Genomic DNA, 11803 nt, shown 5'->3' on the forward strand with positions numbered 1-11803 from the left:
ACACAGGCATATACTGATCTCCACTACCCCACTGACTACTGAGAGTGTTTCAGCAGAATCTTCCCTGACCTGGAAAGGGGCTCATAACCACCACCAACCTTTTGAAGGTTTCCCTACAAGGTATAGGAGACCAACCAAAGGGTCTCCTTCCAACCCTTTTCATTCTTCCCGCCCCTCCCTACGGTACCTGAACATACAGGAGTTTTATTCTGCACAGAAGAGCCACTGATGGGCTTCCCATCTGGGGTGACGCACCAGCAGTACCCCGTGTAAGTATGGCACTGCACCTGTTCGGGGAAATGGGAAGGGAGGAAACCATAAGTCTTGGGTCACAACATCAGGAGCCATTTCCCACACCTCTCAAAGCATCGCACACACAGTGCAAGCTGCACCTTCCACCTCTCACCCCCACATCTGTCTCCAGAGTGTCTCTTACAGGTGGACCAGTCAGTCAACAGAACTGATTATGTGTGTGCTGCATGATTCCTGTGCACAGCCACAGCCATTTATCTGCATCTTCCTATGACTCTTCACACTTAATATCTGATATCACACTGAGAAGTGACCACTGTGTTTTTCCAGAGATGGTACATTTTTTTCCCAAGTTCTGGCATACATTCTCATCCAAATTTCTAATCAGTGAATTAATTTGGTAAATATACATAAGTTAATATGACACTTCTTTAACAAGTAGAGATAAGTAGTAAGCTTTTCTTCTTCGTCTAGCTTTTCCCAGCATCCATTCCTAACTCAGCCTGACCACGATCATGTGGCCTTCCTGAGACAAGGGCACACATCATGAGCTGAAGGCAAGAACAAAGTTAAGTGTGCCTATAGCTTCTATTTTCAGACGCCCTATGGCATCGCTGTGTGATCTTCCCCAAGCCTCCATGACCAGATCTGCCTGCAGGGGAAGGGAAATGAGACTGTTGGCATCCTTCAGGGTAACCCTTTTTCCTCTCCAATAGCTGTAACCCCACGCATATCCTCCACAGCACGCCACTTCCCTCTTTCCACCTGCTTTCTGTACTGAGTTCCTACACACACATCGAGGCATACTTCCCTGCTTAAAGCCCCTCAGGGATCCGCCTTTGAATTCAGTGTAGAGGTCTCACTCATGTGCACAGCACCCCTGGTCCTCCATGATCTGCTCCTGTTCCACAGCCTCATTTTAACCCTTGTCTCCACACACACCCTCCACTCTGGCCACAGTGAACCCTTGGATGCTTCCAAAAATATACCCATGTTTCTCATGATTCTCAACCTTCGTTTGCTTCAGCTACTGTATTTGCCTGGAATAATACCACTCCCCGAACCATGCCTAACCCTCTGTACTCATGCCCTCCTCCTGATACACCTTCTCCTCTAGGCAGTCCCAGCCTCCTCTGCCTCCTTACTGACCGTCCTTCCTCTGACACTCTGCACACCTTGGGTTCTCCAAATTCACAGCCCTTCCCACAATGAGCTCTAGCTGCCAATCTGTCTAGTCCAGCTGCTCCCCCACCCCCCAAGACTGTGCATCCTAGTTATCTCTACACTCCCGGCATCTAGCACAACGCCTGACATTTATGGTAGGTGATAAATGGATTGAATAGAAGCATGAATTATCGTATTTTTTCAACTTATGTTCTCTTGTCAGTTCCAAAAATGCAACATCAATTTAAACAGCCCCACTGCATTAAATGTAGATCCCAATTAAAAACTGCGTACCAACTGCAAAAATATCAAAGTGTAGAGAAATGCACCTCTTGAAATCAACGGTGGATTGGAACTGAGGCTGGACAGTAACTAGTAATAGCATACGAATTGAGTAGTAAGGCGTGGAAAAGAACAGAGTGAGAAGAGATCTAATGCCATGGGTGAAATCCCAGAGTTATCAGTGATGCAGAAACGCTACAGAAAGGCTCCTGCACTTGTGTGATTACCAAGCACCATAATGCTCCCCAAAACAAGTTGTGTCACTATGGACCTACCCGCAGGAATCAGGCTAAGACAAGAGGGAGGCCCCTGTTCCTACCAGGGGGTGACTGCTGCATTAATGAGATATTCTTTCTCCCATCTATGCAAGGCAACTGCATTCGATGCCTTTGTCTGGCACCACATCCACATCCCACTCCCACTTCCTCTCATGGCCATGGCTGCTAGCTCAGATGCTCACCTGAGATTAGTATCTCAGGCTGGGTCAGTGCTCCCTTCTGAGGAGGCCTAATCGTGGAATAGAAAAGAATCCAGACAGGCCCAGGTTTGGATCCTGGTCCCATTAGATACAAACCAGACACTTCACTTAGCTCTTTGAGTACCATCCATTATATGGGGCTAACAGCATCAAATCCGAAGGGCCCTGGTGAGGAAGCCCAGTGCCTGGCACAGGGAGAAGGCTGGACGCAGAGTGGCTGCAGGGATGATCACTGCCAGCTGTGTCAGGAACATCTGGCAAGCTGGGCTCCTTATGGGCCACATTCCTCTAGTAACCTCCACAGGCTTGGGTAGGAAGCACTGCTGGAAACTTGGAGTTGACCCCTTCAGATTCCATCAGCTCTGCAGGGGATATTTCCTAGAGACAATGCCTCACCTGTGGCAGCATTTTAATGGGATCTGGCTGGCTGCTTTCTCCTCCTTGGCCAATAATCACCTCTGGGAAAACCTGTCCGAGGAGCTGGGCAGCGAGGCTGACTCATTCCCAGGCCCCTTGGTTCCCACAGTGAAGCAGGCCTCTTACTCCCTGAGGGCTGTGCCCTCCAAGTCTAGCACCTGAGGCTGTGCCCTCCTCTGCCCTAGGGCTACACTGCTGGGGATTCTGGCATTGCAGTGAAGCAGGCTGCAGGGGATAAGCTGATTTGAAAGTGCCCTCCTCTGGGGCATGCACAGACCCCCAGCCAAGGCTTCTAGGGATAGAACTAAATGTAAGAGTTAGTTTCAGGGGCTACAATCTTGGAGATCCCAAGGGCCACATTCTCACTGAGTGCACCCACTGTATCCCTGAGGAGGACCTGTGGACACTGCCTCCCAGACCCCCGCTGGCCCACCGGCAACACAGCTCCTTTCTCCTCAGGGCCCTCAGCAATTTCTCAGTCCAGGTTCCAAAGAACAAATCCCAGATTACAAAATCCTGAGATAGGAAGCTCCTTGCAAAACTGAAATCAAATGAGGAATCCTTGCCATGTTCCTCAGAGGCTTGGGGTACACAGTGTTGGGCACCCCTACCCGAGGGGTGCTACAGTGGCAGGACAGCTGTGAGCGAAAGAAGGTGCATAAGACCCAGGCAGGGTCTGAGGGCAGGGACTGTGGGAAGTGGCGGAGCAAAATCTTTCTGCTTTCGGCCCGTGATGCTAAACTGAGAAATTGTTTGAAAGCTTTTCTGGGGAGTTTTCAAGATGTCTTCTTGCAAAAAAAGAAAAAAGTTACACGGGGACAGACTGTAGCCAGCCTTTTTTAACTTCCAGCTCCACCACTTAACTCCTGCAGCCTTGGAAAGCTTCTGACTCAAACTAAGCCTCAAACTGCATCTATTTAAAACGGGAAGGTAAAATAAATAAATAAATAAGGGAAGATAATGATAATGATACCAGCTTCAGTTGCTAGGAGAATGAAATCAAATAATGTAAATAAAGCACTTAGCTCACAGGGTAAATGCCCAGTTAACCTTAGCTATTTATTTTTATTATCACTGTGTTATTTTTTAGCAAACTAATTGTATACTCAAAAAGGCCAGAGCTAGATTATCTGATAGGGACGAAAGAACATCCTATTCTGAGCAGCCTCAGGGGAAAGGGCAATCTGAAATCAGCAAAAAGTTTGAAAAAGTTTGAGTGGAGGAAGGAGAAGTTTGTTTTCATATAGAAACTGTTCTATTACTCTCATAGAGAGAAGCAAATCTTCACACAGAAAAGCAATCAGGATATAAATTCTAAAGCATCAGAAGTTTACACACGCCAACCGAGACATAAATTCAACTTGGCTTAGCTTCCTGCCCTTGAAAACTTATTCTTTTAAATTAGTAAGTAACATCCTTTGTTTCCCCTGAGGGCCTCAAATTGATCAACTCTCAGACATACATCGATGAGAGAAACTCAGGCCAAGAGGAACTGATGAGACAGTTGGCCATTTCTAATACCTGTAGTTCTGAAAATTCAGGGTGGTTCTGGGCCCAAAAACACAGATACAAACCACATACTCTGGAGCATACCAGGAAGGCTGAAGAGTCAACGAATGGGTCTTCCTTAAGGGACAAAAGTGTTCGCTCATCAACCTAAGTCAAGTTACTTTCTCTGATGTTGAAACTGTACTGCTGAGTGTCCCTGGCACCCCCATAGGTACTTTGAAACAATGTGTTAGATAAGTTTTATCTCTGGCTCATATATTTTTAATATTTTTGGCAAGAAGCCCTTTACATAAACACCCCAGTGGTATATTTCAGGTCAAATTCTGTTTGAATTAAGATAAATCTGAAATTATAGTAAGCCTGCTAATCTTCAACATGGGCCCAACTCCTGGACACCTGGAAGAACATGGGAGACCAGCACTCCCAGCAAAGCAGCTGAGTGACAGATGAGCAGAGAGAGGGACAAACATCAGCTCCCTGGGGAAGGCTGAGGGGCCGTGACCAGGAGGTAAGCGCTGAGAAAAACAGAGACAAATGGACCAAGGGCACAACCACCAGGTGTTGTGCTCAAAATGGAAAACACCACCTTCTACTTTTACAACAGCTTTTCAATCACAGGATGGCTTTTCAATCACCATGGATGATCTAAAAATATGTGTTAGTTCCTCTGGGCCTCAAAGTCACCCTGTGTGTGAGTGAGTCCTTTGCAAGAGAGGCATGGAGAGCAGAGACTATATGTTCAAAGGTCATAGATAGTTAATAACAGCACAGGATATTAGAATCCAAATACCCAAGTGCTCACAAAATTTCAGATTTGAGAGAGCTGAAAAAAGGTCTTAGAGGTCACCAATCTAACCCAAACATTTTACAAATGAGGAAACTGAGGTCCAGAGACAGAGAAGTAGCATGGTCCCCGGTACATAGTCCGGGCATGTGGAACTGTCTCAGGCCAGGAGCGGAGGGCACAGGAAGGGGTTATAATTGTAGTTCTCTAGCAGCTAGAACTCGGGGTAGGGGAGTAAATATGCTCATCATGGAGGCAGCTGGAAGAGGCTCTTTCACTCCGGTTTGAATGAGAGGCCTTTTCCAGAGTAGACAATAGCACCGAGCCTCCACCTGCCTGCGGGCTGTCTGCTGCCCCTGGGCTGCTTGGGGGTGGGGGGAGGCGGGCGGGCAGGGATCTTCTGTGGCAGAGGGGAGACCTCACCGGTCAGAGCAGCTTCTCTGTTGCTTGTTATTTTCCTCTCCTTCCTACCAAGTATGCCTCCACCCATGGGAAGCCAGACATGAAACCGGTCTCTCTCTGTGAGCCCACTTTCTCCTCTCTTTTTCTTCCAGGAACATGAGGCTGCGGTTCCCTCTGCCTTTACTTCTGCCACTTTGACAGACAGATGAATGGATGCAGCGGGGTCCTGTAAGGTGTGCATAGGAGTTCGCGGGAGATGAAGGTATTCTCTGGCCAAATAACAAAGTTAAAATGTTTCTTCACTGCAGAAATTTTCCTAGCCTTAAATCAATTGATGATTTAGCTCTAGGATACCATTTGGAGCAACCCTCAAACATTAAACTAGGGGACCCTCTCCTAACTTGTGTGAGGAGCGTCCAATGGCACTGGTGTCCTCCGAAAGACTAGGGGGGTGCAGTTTAATAAACTGCAGGGCCTTGCAGTATTGTTTTGCTTTGCCCGGTCCCACTATCATGTAGTTCATAATGCTTGAAATCCTTTCCTTCCAGCAATGATCCCTCCTAGAAATCCATCTTGAATTGCCTCAACACTTTAAGGACAACTGGGATGCCACCCAAGGCATAGTACCCTCTCACCCCGGGCTGAAATTCTCTCCACTGGGCCTCTTTGTAAAGTAGAAACCACACAGGACAGGCTTGACTCAGCATGCTTCGTAGCTACTGCCACCCTTTTAATGAAAGCACTGCTATCCTGTACATGAACATTTCCTAGTGGGAAAAAGTGCAACTCAAAAGCAGAAGGCCTGAGGATATTTTTCTCTCTTGGCAGTGGGAGTACGAGACTGTTTTTTTCTTTTTAATCTGCCCATTGCTCCAAGTCAGTTAGCAGGCTCTTTGGAGTAAGCCAGTGATGAGTGAAACCTTAGCATCTTGCTGTTCATCCTACTGGAGCAAACCCTGAGTGGGTTTCGGGTTAGTATTCTCATTGGGCTATATTCCCTACAGAATGTGTGAGAAGTGTGTTTATCTATGGGCATTGTGGCTTCTCGCAGAAGCCCGAGTCTCCAGACTAACTGAGACGGCCACTTCTCCCTCCAGGACACCACTGTCTACCAGAGCTGCAGGATGGCACTGTTGACTAAGTTTGTATGAGAAGCACCTAGAGGGCTTATTAAAACATTGCTGGGACCCATCCACAGAGCTTCTGGGTCATCAGTCCCGGAGCCACCTGGAGAATTTGCAATTCTAGCAAGTTCTCTGGTGATGCTCTTGCTGCTCAGTCCAGGGACCACACTTCAAGTTTCAAAGGAAACATCCCACTTCCCTTCTTCTGGTCTCCATCACTAAATCCGAAAGAAACAAGTACTTTTTTAGGTGGGAATTTGATAACAAGGAGCCTTGTGACTATACTTGTTTCCCTATTTTTGTTGTTTCAATGGCATGGGAATTTCAATGCATGGATATAGTGACTGCAGCATTAAATCTTCCAGGTGACTTCACACATGGAAGAGAGTGTGACTGCCTTGAGAAGCCGAGAGGGGACGAGAAGGAAGGGATGGTGTAATCCTTTTGGTCTGTCTAGCCTGAGCTGTTCTTGCCTCAATTTGGAAAAGTTTATCCCACAAATTTCCCCCTCATCTTTGTTCAGGTTTGGCTGAGGATCAATAAGATGTAGAAGGAAAAACATGGTTTGAAGACAAAAAGACGTAAGTACCATCTCCGCTACTACCTGTGTGACTTTGGTAAAGTCACTTAACCTCTCTGAGCCTACCCATGAAGTAGTGCTAATGGTACCACCTGGAAGGTTATTGAGAAGCAAGAATGAGGCGAGATATGGAAAGCATCTAAAGCAGTGTCAGGAGTAGAGCATGCACTGAGCTCGCTAATTTCATCTCTTCCCCCTTCCCTTTTGCAGGGAGGATCTGGCCATAGCCTCAAAGCACTGCTGTTCTTGTTGGCTGTAGGCATTGTCTCCTACTCTGTGCCAAGTCTAGGGAGGCCTGTCTATTGGGGAACGAAGAATTTTCCTGTAAGAGTATTTACCTCAACTGCCAGAATTCAAGAGCTGATGCAGGCAAGCTAAACTGTCCTTCAATTTAAAATCCTCCTAAATATGGGCATCTTTGTCAACTACATTTTTTATGACTTGATGGTATGATATAGTTGCCAACATGACATTACTTAGAAGTGTTGTGTTTAGAACAAGAGACAGCCCCGTTCTTCCCCAGGCTGTTCATGACGACATCTGAAACCTTGTGTCCAATCTGGGGAAGGACGCTTTATAAGAAGGACCTTGGCAAACTAGATTTAAAAGAAAGAGGCCAGGAGGAAAGAGACATAAATCTCTATAATATGGGACTGAGTGACAGAATCAAGGATTTCTGCCAGGGCAAAAAGAAAAAAAATGTGTCAGCTAAAAGAGAGAATGTCACAAGGACATAATGGTGTTGGTCTTCAAATATTTCTGTGGAAAATGGGATTTCTGTGGATTCTGTAAGCCCTATAACTAGAATTGGAGTCATTTACTGGAAATTTTAGAAAGACAGCTCTCGAGTCAACATAAAGATGGGCTTTCCAACAAAGTTGTCCCAAAATGCATCACGGATTTTGTGGTTGCAGGAATGTTTCCTGTCTCTGGCGGTAATTCAGCAGAAGGTGGAAGACAACTTCAGGAAAAACTAATTATAAGTGGACCAAGCCTGGGTGGGGACAGGGTCGGGAAAAGAAGAAGATAAACTGGATAGTTGAGGTCCCCTTTAGCCCAAAAGGCCCACAGTTCTACAACCCTGCTGTAAATTCAACTTTTGCTGCTTTGAACAGTAAGGTGGAAATTTATAAACCAGTACCTAATTGTCAGACCATTATTCAAATATAGGATGAAGAATCTTTTCTTATATTTTCCAAAAAGTTTGAACACCATCCCCCAATACATAAATAAAGATATTTTAAAAACCCAAGTGTTAGGGCTTCAGGAACCCAAGGAACTTTGTTTTCTTGACCCCGCCCTTCTGTTGGTGCCTAGAATGGTCCAGGCTTTGTAAACAGCAAATATGGCACCTCTTCTTCATTTTCTATTTTTCTGTCTTGGGAGGAAAATACCAAATATGTGATCATTCTTAAGAAATACCCAATAAGAGTGTCCCTCATGTGTAGGAGCTTTGTTCAGATCAGAACTGTGAAAACTCTGGCTGGTGCTAGGACAAAGGGGGCCCTCTGGAGTGGAAGCCTTTTCTTCATTTCCATGTCTAACTTCACTTTTTTTTTTTTTTTTTGAGGCAGAGTCTCACTATGTCACCCTCAGTAGAGTGCCATGGCATCACAGCTTGCAGAAACCTCAAACTCTTGGGCTTAAGAGATTCTCTTGCCTCAGCCTCCCAAATAGCTGGGAGTATAGCTGCCTACCACAATACCCAGCTATTTTTATTGGTGTAGTTGTCATTGTTGTCTAGCAGGCCCGGGCCAGGTTAGAACCTGCCAGCCCCTGTGTATGTGACCAGTGTCTTAACCCCTAAGCTATGGGTGCTGAGCCTCTAACTTCACTTTTAATTAAATTTTCTTGTCTTCATACTTCCCACCTATGTTCCTATTATCTTTTTCTATTTTTGATGTAGAAAAAAATTCTGACCCTATCAATTTTGCAGAAGATTTAGTTGACTGACCTACAGGGTCCCTTCCTTGAATGTTATATGAACTCACAGTGCAGGGACAATAGCCCTAAGTGTGTGTGTATCAATGGGTCTGCCTGGAAGTTTGCCTAACCACCTGATTGGACATTGGCTATTGTCTCATGAAATCCCAAAAATGTGTGGCATTTTTGTCCTCCAAGGTGATCAGTTGAACTCCCTTCCTAAGTTTGGTGCACATCCTCCCCATCCGCCATGGCACCACTGCAGGATGTCCATTTGGTTTTTGCTTGTCTATTTCCCAGGATGGGAAGTTCGACATCTTAGAGTCAGACATTCCATCTGTGGACTCCTCTACTAATAAAAAGGTCTTCCCTATTTTGAATCAGAAACCTATTCTTTGCACACCTTACTCAGTGCTCCCGAGTCAGTTCTGTGGGACTAGGCAGTAAAAGGGTTCTCACAGCTGAAGGCTGAAATCTGGCTCTTTATCCCTTTGGTCATCTCTTTTCCAGCCATCCTTTCTTTCTTCTCATCTCCCTACCAAGTATCTCTGTCTCCTTTGAATATTCTTCATACGACATAATTTCCTGACCTTAGTCACCTGAGTCACCCTCCTGGATATGTCCTAGTTTGGCAACATCTCTTTAAAAGATGGTGATATCCTTTAGAGTGGCAAGATGGGAGATTGGTTAGGACCCAGAACTCTGGAGCCAAGATGCTGGGGCTTGAATCCTGACTCTACCTCTTGCAGGCTGCGTGACCCTGGCAAGCTAGGCAGCTTCTCTGGGGTTCGGTTTCCCCATTTACAAAATGGGGGTGTAATAGCACTTACCTCATTGGTTGTGGAGGATTAAAGACATTAATCCTCCTGTCAGGCATGTATAAAACAGCCTGGCACATTGTGTATGAGAGAAGAAATTGGCATTATTGATGATGGTTGTTATTATTGAAGAAAGAATAGCAGAAAGAGTGATGGAAGGCTCCCATCTCTGGGCCTACCTTCTGCCAAAGGCAGCAGGAAGGCCCAAGAAGGAGGCTCCTGGCTTTTCCTCCTTCCTAACTATAGCCCCTTGGAGAAGAGCAGCTATAGATATAGCCCAGAGCTCTCTCCTTTCATTTCCACAATAGACAAACTGCAGGGAAAGAGTCACCAAGAACTACAGGGAGCCCAAATGCCCAGCTGAGAGCACCCAAATACTGCCCACTTGCTCAAAGCAAACGATGCCAGCCAGTCAGAGAGGAGGCACAATGGCCTTTTGGCTACTGAACAGCCATTGAATACTAGGACAGAAGAGAGGCTGGGCTAGGCAAGTCCCCAGAGAACACAAGGGATAGATACTGTGTTCTAACCACAAAGCATGCTCCACCCACCCTCATCTTATTGCATATCCCTGCACCTGAGGGTGACCCAGGGGTAACAGTTCTCACACTGAAGAGATGATGGTAGTGGCTCCCAGCACATGCAGGAGATTAGACAGTCACTTTCTAGACGAGTCCTTCCTGCACATGAATGGACAGGACTTGCTGCCATCATAAGTTCATAGCTGCATAACTTAAGATTGCTCACTCACTACAAATTATATGCCATCCAGACCCTCCACAGGAAGGCAAAAAGGCTCACTGTTAGTAACCTACAGTTTATGATTTGAAAAAGAAATTCGTCTATTGAAGATTGAGGGCTCTTAGAGGTATACAAGTCTCATCTTTGGTGAGGAGAGTTTCCCACCCCCAGCTTGTACCGTTCTCTCCCCACCTTTCCCTTCCCTTGCAAATATCAAACCAAGGTCACTCTACTGTCACAAAACCTTGGACCACAGCACATCTACAGCTTCCTGGCCATTGCCCCTCCTAGATACCTTGCCCTGGTGAAAGGAGCTGGCATCAAACCCACACATGGGTGCAGAGCAATAGTCATCCCACTGTTCATCTGAAAAGGAAAAAGGAGATTGTAAAACTTACTACAAAATTATAGTGATCAGAACAATGTGGCACTGGCAGAAAGCTAGACATATAAATTAATGGAATAGAATTGAGAGTCCAGAAATAAGCACTCAAATTTACGGTCAACCGATTTTTGACAAGACAATTCAAGGAGGAAAAAAGGTCTTTTTAACAAGTAGTGCTGAGATAACTGGCTATACATGAAAAAGAATGAACTTGAACCCCTAACTTGCACTATGCACAAAAATTAACTCAAAATAGACCCAAGACCTAAACATAAGAGCTCAAACCATAAGACTCTTCGGAGAAGATACAAGAGTAAATCTTTATTACTCTGTCTTAGGGAATGGTTTCTAATGTATGACAAAAGCCTAAGCAATAAAAGAAAAAAAGATAAATTGGGCTTTAAAATGAAAACTTTTGGGTCCCAAAGGAAAAATTTTAAGAAAAGACCACCTACAAGATGGGAGAAAATCTTTGTGAATCTTGTGTCTAATAAGACTCTTGTATCTAGAATATATAAAGAATTCATACAACTCAACAAGAAAAAATATAAATGCTCAACCAGGAAATTGGTAGAGGATCTGAGTAGACATTTCCCCAAAGATACAGAAATGGCCAAAATGCACCTGAAAAGACACTTGACATTTTTAGTCATTAGGAAAACACAAATCAAAACCGCACTGAGATACCACTTCACATGTACTAGAAAGAATACTAATACTGGGCAAGGTGGCTCACGTCTATAATCCTAGCACTCTGGGAGGCCAAGACAGGTGGATTCCTTTAGCTCAGCATTCAAGACCAACCTGAGCTCCACTAAAAATAGAAAAACTGAGGCAAGATGATCTCTTGAGCCCAACTGCTTGAGGTTGCTATGAACTATGATGCCACAGCACTCTACTCAAGGTATCAGAGTGAGACTCTATCTCAAAAAAAAAAAAAAAAA

The 11803-nt window shown here is 45.3% G+C and overlaps 1 protein-coding gene across 2 annotated transcripts in view; it reads right to left on the reverse strand.

Moving 5' to 3' along the window:
* Positions 1–11803, reverse strand: part of SMOC1 (SPARC related modular calcium binding 1) — a 153514-nt gene that overhangs the window by 52187 nt on the left and 89524 nt on the right. For both annotated transcript variants that reach the window (XM_003797357.3, XM_012809878.2), the window contains exon 4: positions 188–287. In XM_003797357.3, coding sequence (XP_003797405.1) covers positions 188–287 — 100 coding nt within the window. The remainder of the gene's footprint in view (positions 1–187; positions 288–11803) is intronic.

Source organism: Otolemur garnettii, unplaced genomic scaffold (assembly GCF_000181295.1).
Source record: "Otolemur garnettii isolate 467f Iridium unplaced genomic scaffold, OtoGar3 scaffold00115, whole genome shotgun sequence".
In the NCBI taxonomy this organism is placed as follows: Eukaryota; Metazoa; Chordata; class Mammalia; order Primates; family Galagidae; genus Otolemur; species Otolemur garnettii.